The 26,140-nt window shown below is 37.5% G+C and overlaps 1 protein-coding gene across 2 annotated transcripts in view; it reads left to right on the forward strand.

Annotated features, from left to right (window-relative positions):
• Diaph1 (diaphanous related formin 1) overlaps positions 1–26,140 on the forward strand; it is a 94,179-nt gene that overhangs the window by 14,823 nt on the left and 53,216 nt on the right. Inside the window, exons 2-18 of one of the 2 annotated variants that reach the window (XM_027927920.2) lie at positions 10,608–10,634; positions 11,938–12,093; positions 12,339–12,440; positions 13,013–13,143; positions 13,324–13,410; positions 14,215–14,278; positions 14,924–15,063; positions 16,957–17,065; positions 17,489–17,599; positions 17,771–17,889; positions 18,503–18,619; positions 19,362–19,477; positions 19,997–20,061; positions 21,027–21,206; positions 21,931–22,674; positions 25,141–25,255; positions 25,755–25,763. In XM_027927920.2, coding sequence (XP_027783721.1) covers positions 10,608–10,634; positions 11,938–12,093; positions 12,339–12,440; positions 13,013–13,143; positions 13,324–13,410; positions 14,215–14,278; positions 14,924–15,063; positions 16,957–17,065; positions 17,489–17,599; positions 17,771–17,889; positions 18,503–18,619; positions 19,362–19,477; positions 19,997–20,061; positions 21,027–21,206; positions 21,931–22,674; positions 25,141–25,255; positions 25,755–25,763 — 2,392 coding nt within the window. The remainder of the gene's footprint in view (positions 1–10,607; positions 10,635–11,937; positions 12,094–12,338; positions 12,441–13,012; positions 13,144–13,323; positions 13,411–14,214; positions 14,279–14,923; positions 15,064–16,956; positions 17,066–17,488; positions 17,600–17,770; positions 17,890–18,502; positions 18,620–19,361; positions 19,478–19,996; positions 20,062–21,026; positions 21,207–21,930; positions 22,675–25,140; positions 25,256–25,754; positions 25,764–26,140) is intronic. The other variant, XM_027927919.2, reaches the window with a different exon arrangement.

A 26,140-nucleotide genomic window follows, 5' to 3' on the forward strand; every position in this document is an offset into this window, starting at 1 on the left:
TAAATGAATGGACAACACCCCTTTTTTTAAAGGAGCAATCACAATCTTCTCCAAGCTCAGGCAGTGAACAAGCACGGTATTCAGAGTTGAAGATATATGTTGAAAGTTTGGAAAAATAGGTGAATGTTATTTTATTTTCTGTGTAAGTACTCAAAAAAGTCTTTATCAGAAACTTAGGATATTTAAAAGGAAGGAAGTTTTGCTTACTGTCCTTTCACCAAATGACAGAATACATGTACAGGCTTTTACCTCCTACCTAGAAGCAAAGAAGATTGGTATGTCTGTTTGACACTTGATAGGAAATTAGGATTTTCGAGACTCTGAGCACTTTCTTCGTTGACAACTTGTTTTCTTAATCCATTAGTGCCTTATAGTATGAAGGGCAGGCACTGTAGACCTGTAGGAGACATGCAGTGTCTCTGGTATGGTTTCCACCTGTTCCCCTATAGTGGAATAGTGAAACTGGAGTGGCTTTTTTTTTTTTTTTTTAAACCAGGGATTAAACTCAGGGGTGCTTAATCACTGAGCCACATCCCTAGCCCCTTTTTATATTTTATTTAAAGACAAAGTCTCATTGAGTTGCTTAGGACCTCGCTAAATTGCTGAGGCTGGCTTTGAACTCGTGATCTTCCTGCCTCAGCCTCCCTAGCTGCTGGGATTACAGGCATGCACCACCACGCCTGGCCCCCTTTCCTTTTTGTGTGTTGGCTACCAACTTTCCAGGATACAGTCTAGCCAATCTAGGGCCTTAAGATGAACTGAGCTGTAGGCAAGAAGTTACTTTTTCCTTTTCCTCAGAGATTTTGCCCTCTTGGACCACTAGAGGAATAATTTGGGCCCCTTAGAGAATCAACTGCTAATATTAAGATAGTTTCCCTTCATTTTAATTATGATTTGGAAAATGAGGTTTATTGTAAACCAACAGTTTTTGACAATTGTGAAGGAAATTGAGTTTGTTGCTTTGAATTTATAAGCAAATTATTTCAGTTTGTGATTGACATGGGCTACTGCCTAGGATCTTTTAGAAAGAAGTCGTAATGAGGAATGAAAGATCTTGTTATGTCTGATTATGTTCCCTTTGTTGCTTCTTGTATGAATTCTAATTAATTTATTATCTATTCATCCTTCTTAGCTTTATCAAAGCATAGCTGACATGAAAATTACATGTTTATGAAATACATGTAGGTTTTGTGAAACTAAAAAGTTTTACTCTTTAGTGCTGAGTTTAGCTGTTTGGCTGCTGAGGCAGTGTGGAACCTTGTGGATGAACTGCTTGAGTCTTACCTTCTCCTTTAGCACTTTTTCCTCAGTGGTCATGGAGAACATGAGTCTAGGTTCTTTCCAATTCTGGCAATTGCTAGGTAATTTTTTGACTTTTCCCCCTTAAACACATTTTGTTTTTCTATCTTTTTAGTCCACATTTTTCAATTTCTGGTCATTTTTTGCCTTTGTTTTTCTTGAGGTGCCATTTTTTTTCCTTTACTTTTGAGGTGAGTACTCCAACTCTATACAACCTCTGTTTAGACTGTAGGCACCAATAAGTAGTGATATCAGAACCTGGTTTCTCTGTAAATGGTAGATGAGATAAGATATTGATTCATTTGCTATTCGTCTTAGGGCATTCTAAGAAAATGGAAGGGAAAGCTTTTATCTGAACTAAAGTTATCCATTATTTTCTTCTCTCCGGTTCTAATTGACTTTTGTGTAAGGAGTGCGAATTGAAGAGGTAGATGAGCCAGTTTTAGTGGTTCCACCATATGTTATTTAACTTTTACAAAGTGCTTTGAAAAACAAAGTGCTTTATATCTATTTTATTATTTATTATTCTTAGTAGTCTTATGAGATTATGTATTCCTAAAGGAAGGAAGATTGAAAATGTGGTAGACTAAAAACAGCTTACCTTGTTTTACTGTCCTTCAGTGGAAATGTGGTCCATTTTGTGGCAAAACTAGATTAGGACTCATTGGTAATTGAATACAAGTCCATGTTGCAACCCCAATTGCCTCATTATATTAAGGAACTGAATATCAGTCCTATGGTAAAATAAATGAATCAAAGCTGGACCCAGATCTCTTTTCTGTATGATTCTGGATAACAGATGCTTTACTTGTCTTTCCTGGGTAGAGGTATTAGGATTTGAAAGGAATCTGTTGTTGACTGCAGTGACACTTCCCATTTTATTCATTGGTAGGTTTTGTTCTTTCTTGAGGGCTTATTAATTTTCAAAGGATTTGGAGACTCCTATAGGAGTCATGCTGTCCCATAATTGAATATTTTCTTCAAGAACTCTTAAATATGCCTTGTGGGCTGAGACCAGGGTGGTTTCATTCCTAGAGAAAGGCATTAGTCTTTTTTTCCCCCCATTTTAAATGTGTTTATTTAATTCAGAATTTTTTCCCATTTTATTTTTTGTTTGATGTTTCTATTTTGTTTGTTTTAGTTTTTTGTACCAGGGATTGAACTCAAAGGTGCTTTACCAGTGAGCTACATCCCTCAGTCTTTTTTTATTTTTTTATTTCAAGACAGGATCTTGCTAAGTTGCTTAGGACTTCACTAAGTTGCTCAAGCTGGCTTTGAACTTGCAGTCTTCCTGCTCCAGCCTCCCGAGTCACTGGGATTACAGGCATGCTCCACCATTCCTGGCTTCCCACTTTTTTTTTTTTTTTTTTTGGTGCATTATAGTTGTACATACTGATGGGATTTGTTGTTAAACATTCGTTAAGTGTACAAAATACTCAATATAACAATATAATTTGGCCATTTTCACTTCCCAAGTGGTGTTCAACTGTCTTGGTAATCCATTCAGCCAAGAACTCAGCTATAATTGGAATATTCTGATATGTTATCCTGAACTAGATATTTATAAAGTACTGAGATGTAGGCTTGCAGTTGTGGGCTTATATTTCCCCTTTGCTAGCTACATGGTTCGTGGAATTACTGGCCATCATTACCTGTACTTCTGATGCTCAGTGATAAAGTTGGAAACACTTTTTGCTATGTAATATACTCTGTTCAGAGTAATATTTATCCATATTCTCTTATTAGATCCCTGCTAACCTCCCTGCTGCTAAGAACACTACATAATTACCTTTTACTTGGCTACAGTGAACATCCTGTGCCAAGAGACTGTTCTTTTTCTGGTCCTTCCCCTTCCCCACCAGTGTTGGGCATCAAAGGTAAGGCTATGCTAGGCAGGTGCTACACCACTGAGCCACATCTTTAGCCCTGTGCCTTTTAAGAAATCTATTTATTTATTTATTTATTTTTAGAGTGAAAAGTTAAAGATCTTGGAAATTCAAGTAGAGGTGAATCAGTTCCTTAGAGGAAGTTTCTTATAGCCTTGAGTTCACAGTAGGTACACTTCAGTTACTAGGCAAGCAGAGAACCTCTGTCCAGAAGACTGCCAAGTTTTGTCCCATTGGCCCATTTTTTAAAAACCAAAGTTTTAATACATATCACCATTGAAGTTCATTTACATTTATTATTTTAATAATTGATCAGGATGTGATCAATTATTAAAACAATAATTTTAATAATTATTAAATAATTAAAATAATAATTAAACTCAGTGAATTTAATTAGTTCTCACATACCTTGGGGTCCTTTGACTTTTTGTTGTTTCTGTTTCTTACAAACTATAAATTGTCTAGAAAGTATTTAATTTCCTATAGATGGTAACCAAAAGATTTATCTTACCACACATTACATTAGGATGTGGTAATTGAATCAGAACCTGAATTATTGTCTGGATGGAGAGTGAAGTGATAGCTTTTCATTTTTATGTTGATTTAGTGTACAGCAGTATCCTGCCAAGTGTATTTATATTACAAGTGTATTTATATGCAAACTGTTACTTTTGTGGCAGAGTACCTTTGAGTAGTTTGTGTTGATTTAAATGAGATTTGATAAAACTGAGAATCTTTTAAAAAAGATGAAACTCCTTAATAAATGCAATTCTGTAAAGCTCTTTACTTATACCACCTAGTCACCTTTAGACATTTATCTACTGATCTAAGTCTGTTAAATAAAAAATTCTGTAGAAAAATGCTGTGCTTTTACAAATAATTAATTGCACATAGTGAAAGATTATTCTAAAAATTGTTACGAGGGGAGGGGGGATAGTAGAGGATAGGAAAGGCAGCAGAATACAACAGACACTAGTATGGCAATATGTAAATCAATGGATGTGTAACTGATGTGATTCTGCAATTTGTATACGGGGTAAAAATGGGAGTTCATAACCCACTTGAATCAAAGTGTGAAATATGATATATCAAGAACTATGTAATGTTTTGAACAACCAACAATAAAAAATAAAAAAAGAAAAAAGAAAAAAAAATGTTACGACAGGCTGAGGTTATGGCTCAGGGGTAGAGTCCTTGCCTAGCATGTGTGAGGCACTGGGTTTGATCCTCAGTACCACATAAAAATAAAATAAAAGGTATTGTCATTTTAGCAGGTTGCTCTCTGCTTTGCATAGTGCAGTCATCCTCTGAGCTACAATCCCAGCCCGGTATTATACATTCTATGGGTTTGAATAAATATGTTATTTTATTATATAGAGTATTTTCACTGCCTTAAAAGTTCTCGGTACTTTTTGCATTCATCCTTCTTTCCTTACCCTTGCAACCACTTTATACTGTTTCCATAGTTTGCCTTTCCCAGAATGTCATACAGTTGGGATCATACAGTTTATAGTTTTTTCATGTCGGCTGCTTTTACTTAGTAATTTGCATTTAAAATTCCTTAAATGTCATTTTATGGCTTAATAGTGCATTTCTGTTTAGTACTAAATAACACCCCATTGTCAAAAGACAGTGTACCACAGTTTATTTATTGATTCATCTTCTTAGGAAATCTTGGTTACTTCTAAGTTTGGGCGATTACGAATATATAAAACTACTGTTACAAGTATTTGTGCAGTTTTTCTGTGTAGAATGTTTTAACTCTTTTGGATAAATAAATACCAAGGAGCTTGATTGCTGGGTAGTATAGTAGAATATGTTTAGTTTTATAAGAAGTTGCCAAACTGTCTTCCAAAGCACTTCTACAATTTTGCATTTCCTTTAACAATAAGTGAGAATTCTTTTTCCACATCTTAACCAGCTTTTGGTGTTAATTAGTATCCTGAATTTTGGCCATTGTAATAGATTTGTGAGGTATCTAATTGTTTTGATCTGAATTTCCCTTATGGCATATGAAGTGAAACATCTTTTCATGCTCATTTTTTGTTCTTTGTATATCTTTGGTGAGGTGTCTGTAAGGTAGTTGACCCTCTTTTCTAATCGGGTTGTTCTCTTATTGTTGAGTTTTAAATTCTTTGTATATTTTGGATAATAGTTCATTATCAGATGTGTGTTTTGTGAATATTTTCCCCCAGTCTAATGGCTTGTCTTCTCATTCTATTAACATTGTCTTTTGCAGAACACTATTTTTTAATTTTTCCCCTCAAAGAGGCAGATATCCCAGTAGCTTTAGCAAAAACCAACTTAACATCATCTTGTTAGTCTCGGCAACTTAGGGAGACCCTGTTTCAAAATTAAAAAGGACTGGGCTGGGTTGTGGCTCAGGGGATGAGCACTCGCCTTCCATGCATGAGGCACTGGGTTTGATCCTCAGCACCACATAAAAATAAAATAAAGATATTGTGTCCATCTATAACTAAAAAATATTTTTTAAAAAATTAAAAAGGACTGGGGATGTAGATCAGTGGTAAAATACCTCCTGGGATTGAACTCCTGGGGTTCAAGCCTAGTACCAAAAAAAAAAAAAAAAGGAAAAATGAAAGACTACCTTTGCTGCTGCTGCTGCTTCTTTTTTTTTTTTTTTTTAATTTTAGTTTTTTAGTTTTAAGTGGACACAATATCTTTATTTTACATTTACATGGTGCTGAGGATCGAACTCAGTGTCTCAAGGATGCTAAGTGAGCATTCTACCGCTGAGCCATAACCCCAGCCCCTTACCTTTGCTTCTTTATATTGACTTTGCTTCTTTGTCAAAGGTTAGTTGATTATGTGTGGGCCTATTTTCTGGACTCTTTATTCTGTTCCTTTGATTTGCTAGTTGTTGAGATTTGTTTTTGCCAATCATACTTATTTTGGTGGAAGAGGTACTGGGGATTGAACTCAAAGACTCCAGACCACTGAGCCACATCCCCAGCCCTATTTTGTATTTTTTATTTAGAGACAGGGTCTTACTGAGTTCCTTAGCCTCCTCGCTGTTGCTGAGGCTGGCTTTGAACCCATGATCTTCCTGCCTCCGCCTCCTGAGCTGCTGGGATTACAGGCATGCACTGCGCCCTGCTTAATCATACTGTCTTGATTACTGTAGCTTTATACTAAGTCTTAAAGTTATGTAGGGTCAGTGTTCCAATTTTGTTCTTCTCCTTCAATATTATATTGACTATTCTGGATCTTGTACCTTTCTAAACTTTGTAATCAGTTTGTTGGTATCCACTTGCTATGGTTGGGATTACATTTATAATCTGTATATCAATTTGGGAAAAATCAACATTGTGACACATTTGATGTTTCTGTCCATGAATGTGGAATCTCTCTTCATTTATCTAGTTCATTGACTTTATTCATCAGAGTTTTGTAGTTTTACATCTTGTACATACTTTGTTAGATTATACCTGTATTTATCATTTTAGGGGATGCCAGTGTAAATGGTTTTAATTTCATATTAAAAACAGGGATTGACTTTCATATATTAACCTTGCATACTTGATATTATTTATTTTTTAAAAAATATTTTTAGTTGTAGATGAACAGAATATCTCTATTTTATTTATTTATTTTTATGTGGTGCTGAGGATCAAACCCAGTGCCTCACACATGCTAGGCAATTGCTCTACCACTGAGCTAGAACCCCAGCCCTAGGAATCTTATTAGTTCCAGGAATACTTCTTGTTGGATCCTTCAGATTTTTTATATAGATGATCAGATCATCTGCAAACAGTTTTATATTCTTCTCAATCTGTATTCCTTTTATTTCCTTTTCTTTATTCGTTAGTAAGGATAGTTGAAAAAAAGTGATGAGATGGGATATCCAAAGTGTTCTATTCATATGTAAGTTTAACAATAGAGATAATTTTTAATTTAAATTAGATTTTTAAATTTAAATATATTAAAAGTATAATTTCTTTCTCATTTGCACTAGCCACGTTAGAAGTGCTCCTAAGATTCCTGTGCCTAGTGACTGCCATATTGGACAGTGGAGGTCTGCAAAAGTCTACTTAGACTACATCAGTAGCTTTAGGTTGTTTTTTGATTCCCTAGAGAAGATTTAGTATTCTGTTTCAGGGTTCAAGACTTTTTTGCAGGGTTCTGAGAGACCCGAGGTGGGAAGTGCTGAATGTCAGTATATAGTAGATGTAGGCTTATTTGGTCTTTTTTTGTGTATGTAGGATCATTGCCCACAATGTGCCTGCCATCCCTGAATCCAAAGACCCTTTGTTTCACCCTTTTCTAAGAATAAATTTCCATACTTCTGTTGGAAGATAAAGTAATTTGCCAGTGGCATGGTGGAGCTGGGTTGGGGAATTGGGTTGGGGGTGGATCTAGGGATCAATTTTTTTTTTTTTTTTTTTTTTGGTACTATGGATTGAACCCAGGGGCACTTTACCACTGAGCTACATCCCTAGTCCTTTTTATTTTTTATTTTGAAGCAGGGCCTCACTAAGTTGCTGAGGCCATCCTGGAACTTGGGATCTTCCTGCCTCCGTCTCCTGAGTGCTCAAAGAATCTAACCACTTCTTCAGCAACTTTCTTAATCTTATTACTGGTCTTCCAATCCCCACCCCCCATCATTTCCACAGGTATTTGGCACCACTAATTCCTGCACTTTGAAGGTCCTTAAGTGTAATTTGGGTTGATTTTTTTTCCCTTTCCTACTTCTGGTTCAGGACTTTCTTTCTTTCTGTTTCTTTGGGTAGAATATTGCCATTTCTTTTAATGCCCCAGCTTCAAAACTGGCTGAAATTTCTTTTGTTCTTTCCAACCTTGTAGGCTCTTTCCCCTGTTATTTCTTTCTTTCTGAAAATCCCTTTCCTGTAGATTTAGTGGGGTTTTAAGAAGAGGAGAAATTAGATACTTTGGTTTAATGCCATCTTTTACCTAAAGGTTCTTATTTATCTGTAGTCATGAGCTAATTTTGATGTTTTAAAAATTAATTCAGTATTTATGCTTCCTTCAGTGTCTATATTTGTAGTTAAAGGTTTTAGTGATAGTATTTAGTGGAGGACTCCATAGGAGGGACAGGAAGTGAGGCATTACAAGAGTTTGGTTTTGGCAGCAGAAAAAAATTGACAGCCAACAAGGAGAGTGGTGAAAGTAGAAGCATTTAGAGGAAGGATGATTAGAAATTATAAAAAAGTTTGGATGTCTGAAGCACAGGGCACAAATATAGCCTCAGTGGTATTTTCTTCCTGGAGTACAGTACTTTTAATTTCTTTACTTCTCATGATCTAGGAACTTCTGCCAAACAACAAATGATACAATTTAAAAAAACTAAACAAAGCTGTTTCCAAACACAGTATATACAGAATCTTTGAGGAAAAACACATAGTATAAAATAAGTAAACCATGTGCCCTCAATATACTTTAGCAGCAGGTTTTCATTTCAAATAATTGGGCTTGTTCCTGGGGCTTTTTTTTTGGGTTCTGAAACAGAATTTTGCCTATACTGTGCTTCACTTTGTTGGTTGTTGCTGCCCTCTGTTGGACTAGTTCAGAAAATGCAGCTTTTATTCTGAGTCATTCACTTTTGTGATCCTCACTCCAAATTGAGCACTAAAATATGGATAATATTTTTTTAAGGATCAAATATTTCTAATGATGCCCCAGGAAAGCAAGAGAAATGGTGTATCTTCTTATGAAAATGAGTGTTTATTTTTCTTAACTAAAGGCAAGAGTTGGTGATCATGAAATAGAAACCGAAGAATTTGGGGAATGCAAAGATTTTGGGGTTTTGGAAACTGGAGACCTAAGTTCAATACCCAGCTCAGCCTCTAATTGTGTGGCTTTAATGATTTATTCCACCTGTCTCAGTATCTGTTTCTTCATTGATACAATTAATAGGTAGAACAGACTTTGAGGACTTCTCTAGGGATTGACAATTTAAGGAAGTAGCTTTAGTTTACAGTATTTTTTCATAGGCAATAATAATGACTAAATCTCAGGCTCTGCCCTTAAGGAACATAATCTGTAAGGGTATAAAGGAGGCAAAAATTTTAAAAATGACAATTATAATCTACGACTAGTGCTACAAGATAGGCAAGTATATATGACTGTGGAAACCTAAGGAAAACTACCTATTCAATTAGAGGAGTTCACAGTTTGAGATGTTCAGTCTATGATCAGCTGGTCAGCTGACTCCATTGCTCTGGGCCCTAGATGAAGCCATTGCATCATGGTGGAAGGGTGTGGCTGAGGGTTGTCTGCTCTTGGAAGCAGAGAAAAGGTAGGGCCAGGGCCACATATACTCAAGGCTGTACCACCAGTGAGCTAGTTCCTCCAGTCATGTCCCACTTGTTTTACAGTTACCACCCAGTAGTTCGAATTATTAATCTATCAAATGGATTAATTCACTGATGAGGCTACAGCTCTTATAATCCAATGCTTTTACCTCTGAACATTGTACATTGCCTAACCTATGAGCTCTTTTGGGGACATTTATAGATTCAAACTATAACACCCATCTACCCACCCTTGTATTTCCTGTTAAGAAATAGAACATTGTAAGTACTCAGAAGCCACTTTGTCCTTTCCCCAATCACAGCTCTTCTACTCACCCTAAGTAACCACTGTTTTGACACTTGTGGTAATCATTCCTTTTCTAATTTTACATCCTAAATAATATAATGTAGTTTTACTTGTTTGTAGGGTTCAAGTAAATGAAATAATGATTCAGTAGTATATTTGAGTAGTTACAAGTTCATTCACTTTGCATAATTGTTTTCATTGTATCAATATACTAGTTTATTTGTCCATTCTACCCTTCATGGCCATTTGTATTGTTGTTTTAGACATTTTATAGTATGACTATGAACACATTTCCTCCTATTTTTACATGCACTTTTCAACATAGTATATATGTAGAAATTGATATGTTGAGTTGTAATTTATGTGCATATTTCACCTTACTAGATAACACTATTTGGTTTTCCTGAGTGGCCCCAGAAGTTTACATTAACACCCACAATATGTAAGATCCTCTGTTGCTGTACAGCGAGATAGACATGAAAGTTTTTGGCAGTCTTGAGAGGGTAAAATGATACCTCATTGTGATTATAAGTTGCATTTCCTTGTTTACTAATGACTTTGGGCACATTTCATAATTATTAGTCATTGAATTTAGAGTATGTTCAGTTCTCCATCTTACTTTTTTTAAGAGTCATATGTTAGTGTTCTTCAAATTCTTTCTACTACTGACCTAAGGGACTGTGCTAAATACATTGGCAGAAATTTTTTAGGTTGTGGAAAGTAGCTTAGAGTCTTTCAGTTTATTTTTCTTCCCTTTTTCCCCCAACCCATCTGGTGTTTGGGAAGTGTCTTGGCATTTCACTGATCTCTTTTCTCTTATTCCTCCTCTTTCCTATTTCCTAGACTTTGAAGCGGCTCATGGCAGATGAGGTAAGGAAATTTTGTTTGGCATGTGCATGTTCTTATACTATAATATTTACTGGTTTCCATAAATCTGACTTTCTTTAACTTATAATGGTAATGTGGGAGCTAATTTCAGAGCACCGTAAGGCTTTTTCCTAACCCTTTGCCCTATGTTTGGCCCATTGCATGCATTTCCTTGGCATATTGATTAACTTCCAAAGTTAGGCATAGTCTTTAAACTCTAAGCTGATTTGCAGTTTAGATGCCACTCATATCACTTGAAATTCCGCAATGCTTGCAGATGGTTACTGTTACTTTCAAATGGGTTGAGCTGATAAATGCAGCTTATTGGTTACTCTTCTAAATTTGAACATCTGTACTTGAGGTCTGAGGAATAGTTTGTTAGCATTTGTGTGGCAGAGAGATGGCATATATACCTTGAAAGGACAGTGTATTTTTTCCTGACTAGATGTCATGCAAAGGGGATTTTGAAGAACGTATATTGAACTTTAGTTGCCTTAAACCCAAGTTCCTTGGAATGTGAAAAAGAAGAAGAGATTCCTGCCTTTAAGGCATTTACTTATTTATCCTGTATGACTTAATATCTTAAAATCTATGGTCATATTTTACCTCCTCTTCTTCTTCTTTTTTTTTTTTTTTTTTGGTGCTGTTAGGGATCAAACCCAGGGCTTTGGGCATGCTAAGCAAATGCTAACCAGAGCCATATCTCCAGCTCATCATACTCACCTCTCACAGGGAGAAATTTTCTGGAGACCTGGCCACATTTATTATTAGGAAACAAAGAGCACTTTATTGAGATAGTTTTATACATGGGGTACTTTTAGTTTTGTGCTGCTAGAGGTCTTAGAAATGGCAGAACACTATGAATTGTGATATAGAGTATGTGAAAAATGAATAAGTAGTGGATGAAATGTGTTTAAACTCTAGAAATATGAGAACTTTTAATTGTGGCAGGTTGTTTTTTGTTTTGTTTTTGTTTTTGTTTTTTTTGGTCAATTCCCCTTATTAAATTTGAGATGCCTAAGGTGGGGTGAATAGCTGGGGAAATCAAGATCAAACCTGCCTTTTATAGAGAAACTTGAAATCTTTATGCTGTAGTCCTCTTATCTCTGGATAGAGATGAGAATAGAGTCAGTATGATAAATTAGGAGGAAAATTGATATCTTCTTTTCATGTTAGAAGAGTATTGAACTATTCATGAACCAAAGGAACCATGCATGTGAAAGAGATGAAAGGATTGGTTATTTGGTGTGTAGTTTGTTGTATAAATGAAAATGGAGCACTAATAATACTTTTTTCTGTTTCTCAGCTGGAGAGATTTACCAGCATGAGAATTAAGAAGGAGAAGGAAAAACCCAATTCTGCTCATAGAAATTCTTCTGCCTCTTATGGGGATGACCCAACAGCACAGTCCTTGCAGGATATTTCTGATGAGCAAGTTCTAGTTCTCTTTGAACAGATGCTGGTAAGTTTCCCACCTCAAAATGGTATTTTTCCTAAAAATGTATGTATGAGCATGGTGGGGGTTTTGTTTGTTTTTGCTTTTTTATCAGTCATAATAGCTTAAATGTCTAGGAATCCCAAAAGCATATTTATTCAATAATCATTTATTGTACTGAACTCATCACTAAGTGTAGTAAGCATTAAACACTTAAAAACTTGTAATGAATTTAAGGCAATTATATTTTTCTTTTTTTCTTCCTCTACTAGCTGGATATGAACCTGAATGAGGAAAAACAGCAACCTTTGAGAGAGAAGGACATTGTCATCAAGAGGGAGATGGTGTCCCAGTACTTGCACACTTCCAAGGCTGTGAGTCTTGGGGCAGGTACCCATGACATGGGAGACTGCCCTTAGTTTGGACCTGTTTATTTTGTTAATTTTATATAACATTTTATGTCTGTGTCAATTGTGTTTTATTCCATTACATAAGCCTACTCTTTTTTTTTTTTTTTTTACACTCTCATTTGAGTTACCACTCTTTTTTTTCCCTCCTTCAGTAGTGGGGATTGAACCCAGGGCCTTGCAAATGCTAGCAAGCACTCTACCACTCAGATCTACATTCTCCCAGCCTTTTTTCAAAATTTTATTTTAAGCCAGGATCTTGCCAAATTGTTCTGGCTGGCCTTGCACTTGAAATCCTTCTGCTTCAGCCTCCTGTAGTTTGTGCCACACATTCAGGCTGAGTTACCATTCTTAAATACTTTTTGCATGATATAAACTTTCATGAAGTATAAGAAATGGGATGAACAATTCTGAGTCTCACATAATTTGTGGTCTGATAGATTTCTGCCCCTCATGTTATTTAAACTGTATTGACTAATATTAGCCCCCAGTTTATGACTATGTCCAGTGCTTAATTTCTCTGTATGCCTCCTATCCAGGGCATGAGCCAAAAGGAGAGCTCTAGATCTGCCATGATGTACATTCAGGAGTTGAGATCAGGCTTGCGGGATATGCCTCTGCTTAGCTGCCTGGAATCCCTTCGTGTCTCTCTCAACAACAACCCTGTCAGGTGAGGGTTCTGAGGAGTTAACAGGAGTAGGAACCCAACAGTAGAGTTTACTGGTGTGATTGAAGATCAAAGGAGTCGGGAAATATAAGGATGATCTGAATTGGGAATAAAGAGTTGATCATAAATAAGAAGTAATATTTATTGATTTGATATTGCATTGTCCCTGTCTTTTTTTTATAGTTGGGTACAAACATTTGGTGCTGAAGGTCTGACTTCTTTATTAGACATCCTCAAACGACTTCACGATGAGAAAGAGGAGACTGCTGGGTAAGAAATTCCAGGTCTTTGCATCTTCAAGGTGGAGGGTTATAGGGTTATAGAATAATAACAGTTAAATGTATAGACTAGGAGCATATACTGTTAGCTGAGAATGGTTTTTGTTGTGGGGTGACCAGTGGATGAATGATGATTATAATTATAGGCAAAGGATGAGGAACTTGGAATTTCATGATGAGTGTGATATATACACTTAAGATTACTTATCTCCCCCTTTTTCAGTCTGGAAGTAGGATCTGATTTTCTCCAGAGTGATCTAGTCTGGGTCATATCCCATATGGTGTCTTAAAATATACTTGATCAGCTTGGGACTACCTTTACAACAGTCTTCGTGATTGGAATAATTTGGGAATAACTTGGACTGTGTTAGGCTACCTTGGAAACCAGACTGAGCCAAAGTGACCTCTTTACCTCCTAGACTCTTTCTGAGACAAAAATAATACAGGGCCAGGACCTCCTACATGTACCTTCTCAGATCTGAAATCTTTTAAGTAGTGGGGCAAGCATCAGGATGTTATCCTGATAGAATTTAGCACTTAGAAGCCTAGAAAGAGTTAAAGGGTAAGTTATAATGTAATAATAAATTCTTGTATTACAGCCAAAGGTCTTTTATGATGGGGATCCCTCTTCATCTACTTACTTTTGTCAATGTTTCTGGGCTAAGTGCTATGTGCTGGACTTTACTTGGCTATTAGTTGGAGATATTCCTAAGATCCTTGTTTGCAAGGTTAAAAAGTCAATTGGGAAAGGGATGTAGAATAAAGAGACTTCACTGATTATGTCTTCTACATACAGGAGCTACGATAGCAGAAACCAACATGAGATCATTCGCTGTTTGAAAGCTTTTATGAACAACAAGGTAAAATTTTTTTTTCCCCTTCTTCTTCCAGTCCTCATCTGGACCTCCATTTGTTCTTTTCTCTTGGCAAACCCCAAAGTGGAAGTAGAAAAATGAGGTTGTCCCTTTTAGTACTGAATCTGTTATTCATTGCCACATGTACATATTTTCCATGGACCTTTTTTCCCAGCTCTAATTTGTTTCAGAATGTAATCTATAATTATTCTCTTGAATTGGGATATTATAAAGAATGGTGGCACACCATTATAAAGGTATAGTGGCACACACCTGTAATCCCAGCATCTCAGGAGGCTGAGGCTGAAGGATTGCAAGTTCAAAGCCAGCCTTAGTAACTTAGCAAGGCCCTAAGCAACTTAGCAAAAGTCAAAGATTCCAATAAGCTACCAGAAACTACAAGAGAAGGCATGAAACATTTTCCCTCAGTCTTCAAAGAAACAAACCCTGCTAACATCTGATCTCGGACTTCTAGCCAGAACTGTGAGACAATAAATTTCTGTTGTTTGAGAAACTCAAGAATGGGGATATAGCTCAGTGGTAAAGTAGTCTCCTGAGTTCTGGGATTACAGGTAGGATTACAGGCATGTGCTATCTTGCCTAACTGATGCTGTTATCTTTAAATCTCCTTCTCTGTTTTTGTCCTACCAGTTTGGAATCAAAACCATGTTGGAGACAGAAGAAGGAATTTTACTGCTGGTCAGAGCCATGGATCCCGCTGTTCCCAACATGATGATTGATGCAGCTAAACTGCTTTCTGCTCTTTGTATTCTACCACAACCAGAGGACATGTATGTGATTAGAGTTACTTCTTTTGTCCATTCGCATTTTTATCATCTGTTTAGTGTAGAGGAAAATTGAGTTGTTTAGATATTCTCTTGATCTTAAATACTAGCTAAGACTATATTTCTTTTGTTTGTTTGTTTATTTTGGTACCAGGGGTTGAACCCAGAGGCTCTCAACCACTGAGCCACATCCCTAGCCCTTTTTAACTTTTTTTACTTTGAGACAGGGTCTCACTGAGTTGCTTAGGGCCTCACTGAGTTGCTGAATCTGGCTTTGAACTTGCATTCCTCCTGCCTCAGTCTCCTGAGCCACTGGGATTATACGTGTACCCCACTGCACTCAGCAAGACCATATTTCTTATCAGAAGTAAACACTGAGAATCTTTTTTCCCAGTACTAGAGATTAAATCCAGCAGTGTTATATCACACGTTACATCCCCAACCCTTTAAATTTTTTATTTTGAGAAAAGGCCTTACTAATATTGCTCAGGTTGGCCTTGAATTTGTAATCCTCCTACCTCAGCCTCCTAAGTAGCTGGGATTATAGGCATGTACCACTGTGCTAAGAATTTTAATATAGATCGCACATTCCTAATCTGAATACCCAAAATGCTCCAAACTGAAACTTTTTCGAGTACCATCATTACATCCCCAAGTAGAAAATCTCATACCATAAAACTTTATTTTGTGCACAAAATTATTGAAAGTATTATTATGAAATTAACTTCATCTGTGTGTATAAGGTATATATGAAGCATAAATAAATTTTGTGTTTAGACTTCTATCTATCTCATTCCTAAGATAACTCTCGTATATACTTAAATATTTCAAAGTCTGAAAAAATCTGAAATCTGAAACATAAGTTCAAGCATTTCTGTCCATCTGTATTTAGGAAAGATTCCTATCCTGAGTGTGCCATTGGTCATCAGGGTATCTGTTGCCTCTGCATTAATGTCTGTTTTGTCCAGGACATTTTTGTTTTGTTCTGTTTTATGTACTATTTTGTTAATTCAGAATTAGCACAATATTATCTTAAAAATTCAAATGAAGAAATATATAAAGTAAAATTTAACATCCTCATTCAACCACCAAGTCCTATTCTACAGAAATTACACTGTTAATGGTTTTTCAAAGCACAAGCATATTACATTTTCTTGATTTTGAATCATCTTCTCCCACCCCAAAAGAGGTGAGGAGTGATGGTTTATGTCTTTAAAACCAACTGCATGTATAGAATAGATTTTTTTTTTTTTTTTTTTTGAGGACAGGTTTAACAAAAGTTAAATCATTCTTTTCAGCTTGTTTCTTTTTATTTATTTAACAGTAGATCTTGGACATCCTTCTTTGTCAGTATTTATAGATTTACCTTATTATCTTTAATGGCCATTTAGCATATCATGTATGTCCCATAATTTATTTAATAACACTCCCATTGTTAGACTTTTAGGTGGACTAAATCAGGTTCTGGTTGTTGGTCTAGGAGATAAGAATTTTGCTATTAAAAATTATGCTATAAGAAATATCCTTATGTTTTCATGTTTACATCTAATAGGTTGTAACTTACCTTTAGAAGTAGGCTAAACATTGTGTGCATTAGACTTTGAATAGTACTATTAAATGCCTCTCAAAAAGTTGAACCAATTTATAACTCATAATATGGGTCTTTAATTTGGTATTCATGGATAGGAGTCTAGGATTGGATTTTAGGAAATAGATTTTTCTGAAGAAATGGCTTATAGTTTTTAGCAGATTCTGACTCCTGTTCTAGGAGTGACAAGAGATTAATTGGAGAAATTTAAAGCATTAATGATGCTTTCTAACTGGTCTGTGCCCTGTGTTATTTACCCATAACGTGTTAGAGCACCTGGCAGGACCCTCCCTTTCCTTTTTCTTGAGCAGGAATGAAAGGGTTTTGGAGGCAATGACAGAAAGAGCTGAGATGGATGAGGTGGAACGTTTCCAGCCGCTGTTGGATGGATTAAAAAGTGGGACCTCCATTGCACTCAAGGTATACCCCTTGAAACTAAGCCCAAGATTAGAATTATGTGGAGTATTTCCCAACAATATATTTTACATTTGAAAAATTGTTCTGAAGGGAAAATGATGCAACCTTTTCTCTAAGAAGTCAAAGAAAGAACTTTCCTCATTGTGAGATTGAAAAAAAGCAAGATATCTATTTGTACATTAGTAAAACCAAGGTTCTCCAATAACATATACTGTCATATCCTTGGAATCATTTATATTTCTGAGGTCTCAAGGCCTGTGTTCAAACTAGGTTTCTGCTGTAGTAGAAAGGTTGTTCCCATAGTTTTTGTACAACACCTTCTGGGTTTTATTTGGGAGTCCTGGAGTGCATTTAAAGAGGATGGAGTCTTGAGCTGTAATAGTTACCATTGACATAGCTACTGAATTTTTTTTTTTTTTTTTTTAGGTGGGATGCCTACAGCTGATCAATGCTCTCATCACTCCAGCTGAAGAACTTGACTTCCGAGTTCACATTAGAAGTGAACTGATGCGATTAGGGCTGCATCAAGTGTTGCAGGTAAGAGACAACACTTCATTAGAAAGTCTGGGCTGGTTCCTTCCTGCTCTTACAGCCTCAGTCATTCCCAGGATTACTGGTTTTAAACTTAAAAACCAAGTTGAAAGGTGTTGGTTTCTAGCCACATGAGACACTTTTGGATTCCCTCACTTCTACTTTTGTTATTGACAGGACCTTCGAGAGATTGAAAATGATGATATGAGAGTGCAACTAAATGTGTTTGATGAACAAGGGGAAGAAGATTCCTATGATCTGAAGGGACGGCTAGATGACATTCGCATGGAGATGGAATATCCTTTTGTTCACTGGACAGAGTCTTGGGACAGATGAAACATTCATTGCATTCAGTTACAGACCCTCATATGGAATGATCTGGGAGATGATTCAGTACAAGGCATGAGGCTGATGTGTCTTCTCAGTAAATAAGGCATGTGTCTTTTTATTACTATTGGGTTTATTTACTTCATTATAGACTAGGGAAGTCAATAAAGGTGGTCTGAGCGTTGTTCAACATGGACAGCCATCAAAATCACTTTAAACTTCCTAGAACATGGTAGCTTAGCCCACTGAGATGTAGAGCTGACTTTAGATATGTTTGGGCTGAAGGATTAATTTGGTTAACTATTAGTATGTGCCACAAGGGACTTTGAGGTGGTTGTATTTTTAGTTTTTCTGTCTACTGCTTGATCTTTAAGCCAAATACTAGGAATTCTCAGTCCCTTTAAAGTACTATCCTTAACCAAAGGAACTTAAAGTTTCTGGTAATATTAATGGGAGGAACAGCCATTATTAAAGTAGAAGTGGCATCTTGTTACTTTTCCTTTGTTTCTCCCAAAACTGAGCAAGCCATCTGTCAAATACAGTTTCTAAATTTTTGCTTTCCTTAGCCTGTTCCTTTTCCACTGACTTTAGCGAAGTCTTCCAGATTTTATTAAACACAGTGAAGGACTCAAAGGCAGAGCCACACTTCCTGTCCATTCTTCAGCACCTGCTGTTGGTCCGAAATGACTATGAGGCCAGGTAAGATGGTGTGCCTATGGGAAGTTTTGAATATGAGCTTAAATGGAAAGGGCAGAATCCTAAAATTCAAAGACTGTCCTGTAAAAGGAAAAAGAAGAGAAAGACTGGATTCTGGTTTATTAGTCACAGATGAAGCCATCAGTAACCCCTTTAACCCAACTGAAAGGCATCCCTGTGGAAAAGGCCAGAGTATATAAATTGAAATACCTTTCCCACCAAAGAAGAAAAATAAACAATAAAAAATAAATAAAATACCCTTCCTTTTGGAAGGGAGTAAATAGGGGGAGAATAACAAAGGGAGTTTGTAATTTAAAATCTTTCTTGTTACCTGGAAGTGGAAATTCAACAGTAGCACTGTTCATTATAGAGAGGGATCAAGCCTGAACATTTAAATGGGAAAGTATTGGCACTTGGAGGCAGATGGAAAGAACTTTTTCCCCCCACAGTGCTAGAGGTTGACTCCAGGACTTTTACACTAAACACATACTCTGCCACTGAGCTACATCCCCTCCCCATAAGAAGTTGATTATCTGGAATAGGAAGGGTGGGAGCTGACATGAAAGAAGGGGGATTTCTTATAGCACGGCAGAGGTGCTTCCATTAACTTTACGAAAAGTTCTTTTTTAGAACACGTATCCTTAAGTCTTTCTATTGTCAGTTTACTTTTCTTGATCCTGAATACTTCTGAAAATTATCCTTTGACTTCCATTTGATAACTCTGTCTGTTCTGATTCTTCTGTAGACCACAATACTATAAGTTGATTGAAGAATGTATCTCCCAGATAGTTCTTCATAAGAATGGAGCTGATCCTGATTTCAAATGCCGGCACCTCCAGATTGATATTGAGGGATTGATTGGTTAAGTATACTCTTCTATCCAGTTCCTTAAAGCATCCATTGCTTTTACTTTTCATTTTGCATCTTTCTGTCAATGATAATTTCAGAGAAGAAATCTTTCTGTTCCCCAGATATTTCCATTTTTGTCCTTTCTTAGGTCATAACCAACATCTTTGTTAGGAATGTACAGTCCTTATGTTTAACATATTTCTACAATAAATCTAACATCCTGCCCTTTCTCATACATCACTTTTTTGTAGGGACTTCACCTATCATCTGTGATACTTGCCGGTTTCAGAGTTTCATAAATATAATTCAGGCATTCTTCATGCCACCCAGCATGTTAGCCTTGCTTTGCATTGAGAAATTATAGGTTGAACTTATCTAAAAGTCCTATTTCTTGGTCTAGTGCCGAACAGTAAGGATAATAACAGATAACCAAATGGACAGAAGACTGCTCTTTGGTGTATTAAAAGGCTTAGGAATGAGAAGGAAACCAAGAGAACTGGGAACTTCATTTACTGACTTTTTCCCCCCCAGATCAAATGATTGATAAAACAAAAGTGGAGAAATCTGAAGCCAAAGCTACAGAGCTGGAAAAAAAGGTGCGTTTGTGGGATCAGTGGTAGACTACCTGCCTAGCACTCATAACGTCCTGAGTTTGATCTCTAGCTTTATGCCCCCACCTCCAAATTGTTTTTATCCTCTTTAAAGTATATCTTTCTTTAAATGAGGGTTATTATTTTTCTAACATGCAAGACAATTTTTGTTCATATTTGAAAATACTCAGCATCTAATAGTCTTTAGGTTACATCTTTTCAGTATAGGTTAGTCATTGGAGAAAGGGTTAATGGATGTGAACACGAGGAGCTGAAGGTGAGCTTGCACAGCCCTTGAAGGACAGGAACGATAGATGATACTCTGGAATAATAGTGATGGCACTTTCAGATTTGTTTGGCATCTCAGGTCTCTTATCCCTAGAATAATAGGAACTGGAATATGTTTGAGTTCTCTTTTTCTCTTTGATTGTTAAGGACTCCTATTATAGTTGATAGATTTTTATATTCTAGTGACTATGGAATCCAGGAGACCCCTTGCTAGTAGGTTGGTTAAAGTTCTTTCAAATCTTAAAGGTTTTGTTTTGTGTTTTTTCTAAATACAATCTTTTTTTTTTTATATTCATTTTTTAGTTGTAGTTGGACACAATACCTTTATTTTATTTATTTTTATTTGGTGCTGAGGATCGAACCCAGGGCCTCACACAAGCAAGGCGATCGCGATCGCTTTACCACTGAGCCACAACCCCAGCCCAGGGTTTTGTTTTGTTAAACTGTGAAAGTAGGAAGACTATTAAAGGATCTTTAGTTCTCCTGTCTTTTATCCTTGACTTTAAGGTCAAAATTATAGTGCTTTTTCCCCCCATACATTGCCTGATATATAGGGTTAGTGAACTCTGCAGAGCAAGTACTGGCACAAAATACCAATTTATGGGGAATAACACATGGGCTTCTTAATTGGATGAAGAGTTTTTGGGGAGCCTAATTGCGAACCTAATTGCTTTCTTCATTAGCTGGACTCAGAGTTAACAGCCCGACATGAGCTACAAGTAGAAATGAAAAAGATGGAAAGTGACTTCGAGCAGAAACTTCAGGATCTTCAGGGAGAAAAGGATGCACTCGATTCTGAAAAGCAACAAATTGCTATAGAGAAACAAGACCTTGAAGCAGAGGTGTCCCAGCTCACAGGAGAGGTAACTTCTGAGCAAAGAAGGACTGTTACTGCTATCAGCTCACGTCTTGGGACAGGAGCCAGTCATCTCACTCCTAGGGAGGTGGCAGCTAATAGATAATGTAGTTAAATGGTGCATATCTTAAAAATCATTTACTGCTTTTAGTTTTGTTTGGGTAGTAAATAATATATACAACAAAACATTTAGAAAACATAGAAAAACCAAGAATAAAATGATTTACACAATTCTACCCATAAATAAAGGTAATAGACTTCTAATAAATTTTTAGGAGTAAAAATTAAACTCTTTGTTAGTTTTCCCTTATTTTAATCATCAGTGGACAGAGTTATCCTCACTGTAGTTTTATAAATATTTAAGTGATCTGTAATATCTGATTATTTGATCACTTATGTAGTTCTATAATTGCCTTATAGCACCTTGGATATAACTAGAATATAATATTTTATTTGCTTGACCTCTGCATTTTATAATCAGAGTTAAACTAAGAGTTGAAGTTGTGTTTTTTACTACAAAGCATACTCAGCTAAGAACATGACTTGAGTTCTGGGTTTGGCTTTGTCACTAAATGGCTGTGTAACTTTAGGCAAATCATGTAGACTGTTGAACTCCTCCCAGTCCTTCCATATGTAAAATGAGAAATTTGGATTAAGTAGTTTCTTAGGTTCCCCCCCCCCCAGTCCCTGAAATGGGGTGACAAGTATTCTTATAAGTGTTGTTTCTGTAGGTTGCCAAGCTGTCAAAAGAACTGGAAGATGCCAAGAAAGAAATGGCTTCTCTCTCTGCCTCAGTTGTTGCTATAGCTCCTTCTGTTCCTAGTAGTGCCACTGTTCCTCCTGCCCCTCCTCTACCTGGTGACTCTGGCACGGTTATTCCACCTCCAGCCCCTCCTTTATCAGGAGGGGTTAGTATACCACCCCCACCTCCTCTTCCTGGAGGTGCTACCATTTTTCCTCCTCCACCTCCACCTGCTCCTCCTTTGCCTGGAGTTGTTTGCATCCCTCCACCCCCTCCTTTGCCTGCAGGTACTGGCATCCCTCCTCCCCCTCCTTTGCCTGGAGGTGCTGGCATCCCCCCTCCACCTCCCTTGCCTGGAGGTGCTGGCATCCCCCCTCCACCTCCCTTGCCTGGAGGTGCTGGCATTCCCCCACCACCTCCCTTGCCTGGAAGTACTAGCATCCCTCCACCACCTCCCTTACCTGGGGGTGCTTGCATCCCCCCACCTCCTCCCTTGCCTGGAGGACCAGGAATGCCACCTCCCCCTCCTCCTCTTCCTGGTGGTCCTGGAATCCCTCCACCACCTCCATTTCCTGGTGGCCCTGGCATTCCTCCACCTCCACCTGGAATGGGTTTGCCTCCGCCTCCCCCCTTTGGATTTGGGGTACCAGCAGCCCCAGTTCTGCCATTTGGATTAACTCCCAAAAAGATTTATAAGCCAGAGGTGCAGCTCCGGAGGCCTAACTGGTCTAAGGTGAGAGTTTCTATTCATTTCATCCGTAAATTTTTTAAAATTTTTAAATTTTTTTGATATCAGGGATTGAACCCAAGGCACTTAACCACTGAGCCACATCCCTAGCCCTTTTTTATATTTTTTATGTTGATACAGGGTCTCACTGAGTTCCTTAGTGCCCCATTGAGTTACTGAAGCTTGCCTTGAACTTGTGATTCTCCTATCTCAGCCTCCCAAGTTGCTGGGATCACAGGTGTGTGCCACTTTGTGGCAAGCGGCGCTATTAATAATTACTCAGAGGCAGATTGTCTTTAAATGCAAGCATGTATTCGATCACACCAATCATCAAATATAAACAGTTAATGTAAACAGTGTTGGGTGTGCTGGAGCACCCCATCTAGCATTCAGTGCAAACTAATTAAATACTATAAGCAAATCACACAATCCTAGGGCAACCACGAGCTCCAAAATACCTCTGAAACCACACAACTTCTCTTAGCCAAAGAGCAGATGTTGTCCTTGTATCATGCTTCTCTCCAGCCAGGGGCTGGACATTGGGGAATAGTGGAGTCATTTCAGGCACAGACTGCAAGGCAATGTCCCAGGAGCAAAATTCTTCAATGTGACAGGATAAGCCATTTAAATACAGTTCTAAATTGGTGGTGTACTTTGGTGATTGGTTACACCCACTGAAAATCAATGTCCATTGGTTATGTCCAGTGAGGTGATGTAATTACAACTGAGTATGTTCTTTGTGCATGTGCATAGAGCTATACTCCCTATCAATTATAACCAGTCATTGCTAAGCATGCCTATGGCTAGTGCCCCTTAAAGCTCTTTATCAATTGCAAGCAGACATGACTAAGCAGTTCAATGGCTGCTGTTCCTTATGGCCAGCAACTTAGTGAGTTCCAGCATGTCTATGGCAGGTGCTCCTTACAGCCACCATATCCAATTCATCTGATCTTAAGAAATCACTTCAGGGCTGGGTGTAGTGGTACATACTGTAAGGGTCCCGCGAAACGTCGGAGAAAGAGACCACCAAGTGACCACTCATGCAATTGGCAGAAGGGGATTTATTGAACCAGCATGCTGGGGCTCCGTGCCCACTCAAGAAGGGAAAGCAGCCCAGAGCCCCGAGCAGGGGCTGAGCACTGCTTAAGTACACTTTTTGGGGAGGGCGGAGGGCTTTGTATACATCAGAACAAATCATCATGAGGCGCGGGAAAATTGAACAACTCCTAAACATGATTAGTTCATTCATTGGCGGGAACAGGTCAGGCTGGAGTGATAGGTCATTCCTAAGGAGAGTACACATTCAGACTGATTGGTCACGTAGTCATTTAGGCCCTAAACCAGTTACACAGAGCCCTTCAGGTATTAAACAACCAAGTAGTCAGGGGAAATATTTACTGGGCAGTTCCAAGCATTGTCTTAACAGCTACAGAAATTTCAGGTTTTGCAGGTAGCATAGAAACCTAACAATACCTAATCCTTTACATTTTAACTCAGACCTTGCAGCTTAGAAACTTTACAACACCCGGTCTTTTACCCTTTAACTTTTATGCTTTAACTTCAATTTCTTTTACCCTTACAATACTTATAATCTCAGCAGCTTGGAAGGATGAGGCAGGAGAATAGAGAATGGCAAATTCAAGGGCAACCTCAGCAATTTAGAAAAATCCTGTCTCAAAATAAATTATAAGGGCTAGGGATGTAGCTCCTCGGTAAAGGGCCCCTAGGTTCAATCCCCAGTACCAAAATCATTTCAATTTCCTGCTTTGTATTTTGTGCATGGGTAGGCTTCCCTTCCTCATGGCTCTCATTTATCCACCTTCAAGTTCCACTTCTGCTTATGTTTATTCAACATGTCCTATATTTCAGACATTATCCTGGAAAGCTCTGTGAGCTTTGTACTCTGAATTTATCCTAACTAAACTTATTCTTAAGCTAAAAACAATTTTTTTTTGTTTTGCCTTTTCTTTGAGGATATGAGTACCGTGACAGTTGGACAGTAGACACTAGTAATTTCACCAGTCTGCAAATGACTGAAATTGTGCTGTTTCACTCCCACTCCCAAGAAAAGAGTTATACACAGACCATGCAAACATGGCTCATAATGTGTTTGAGATTCCTGTGATTTTTAAGTTAGCCTTTTTCTCCCAGAAACTAAGTTAAAATGAAGTTAGGCAAATGGATTATAAAAATATAGAGTACTTCTGAACTTGAAGATTTGGGATAAGAAGGAGGAGGAGTAGCATAACCGAATCTAGTTCTTGAATAATCAACAGTGAACAAACTGGAAACATCATCTGATCCCACCACAGATTACAGCTGTTATCTGTGTTTTAGGTTAGTCTTATTGGAGTAAAAGGTTGTTGATAACCGGCCAGATGCTTCTTTTGCATCTTCATTAGTTTTCTAGGATGGAAAGTTTAGGCCTCAGATTAGTAACTCTTTAACCCCTCCCTGCCTGTATCCCCACAGTTTGTGGCTGAGGACCTTTCCCAGGACTGCTTCTGGACAAAGGTGAAGGAGGACCGCTTTGAGAACAATGAACTTTTCGCCAAACTTACTCTTACCTTCTCTGCCCAGACCAAGAGTGAGTAACCTTCCTCTTTAATGTCAAGGTCTAGTATAGTGCTTAGGTGTCACTTAAGTTAAATTTCCCATTCTCTTCCTAGATTCCTCATTCTCTTCCCTTCCCTGGGTTAGAGGGGAAAGAGAGTGTTGGGTAGAAGAGAGATGGGTTTTCCTAATCAGAACAAAATAAGATGTGTTTGTATTATGTGTTTACTGGATTGGGGAAAGAAACCTGTTGCGTGTAGGCATTCTGTGTCAGTATAACTTGTGGGAATATAAGATTAAGCTTTCAGAAGCTCAGTTTGGGCCTGTTTTGATGGTACTCTTGAATGAACTGTTGTACTGCCTTATGGTGCCATTTTCATACTTGAGTACTTAATCAAGTAAGGATTGGCAAGAGTTTTAACAGGTTGGGTGGCTGAGCAATAGTCTATGATAATAAAACACAATGTGTAATCTCTTTCTATTTTTTTTCCAATATCTGATGCTTACTCCTTCTTCACCGTTCGCTCCTGTAGCTTCCAAAGGTAAGAATACAGAAGAGCCTTTTATTTGGGTCTCTTGAATATTAGAGAGAAAAGATGAAACAAATGTAACAGATTTTTCTCTTTAAAAAACTGATACCAGGGCTGGGACTGTAGCTCAGTGGAAGAGTGCTTGCCTAGCATGTGTGAGGCACTGGATTCGAACCTCAGCACCACATAAAAATAAACAAATAAAATAAAGTCTTGCTGTCCATCTATAACTACAAAAACTGATATCAAAGATTAAGACTTAATTTCTTTTTTGCTAGATTTTTTTTTTTCCCCTAGAGTTCCAAAATACCAGTAGCTATGGTGTTGACTCTATGGAAAAAAGTTTTTTAAGTTAAAGCTCTCACATACCGTTCTTTCTTTGGAAGGTG

The sequence above is a fragment of the Marmota flaviventris genome, chromosome 5, assembly GCF_047511675.1.
Source record: "Marmota flaviventris isolate mMarFla1 chromosome 5, mMarFla1.hap1, whole genome shotgun sequence".
NCBI lineage: Eukaryota > Metazoa > Chordata > Mammalia > Rodentia > Sciuridae > Marmota > Marmota flaviventris.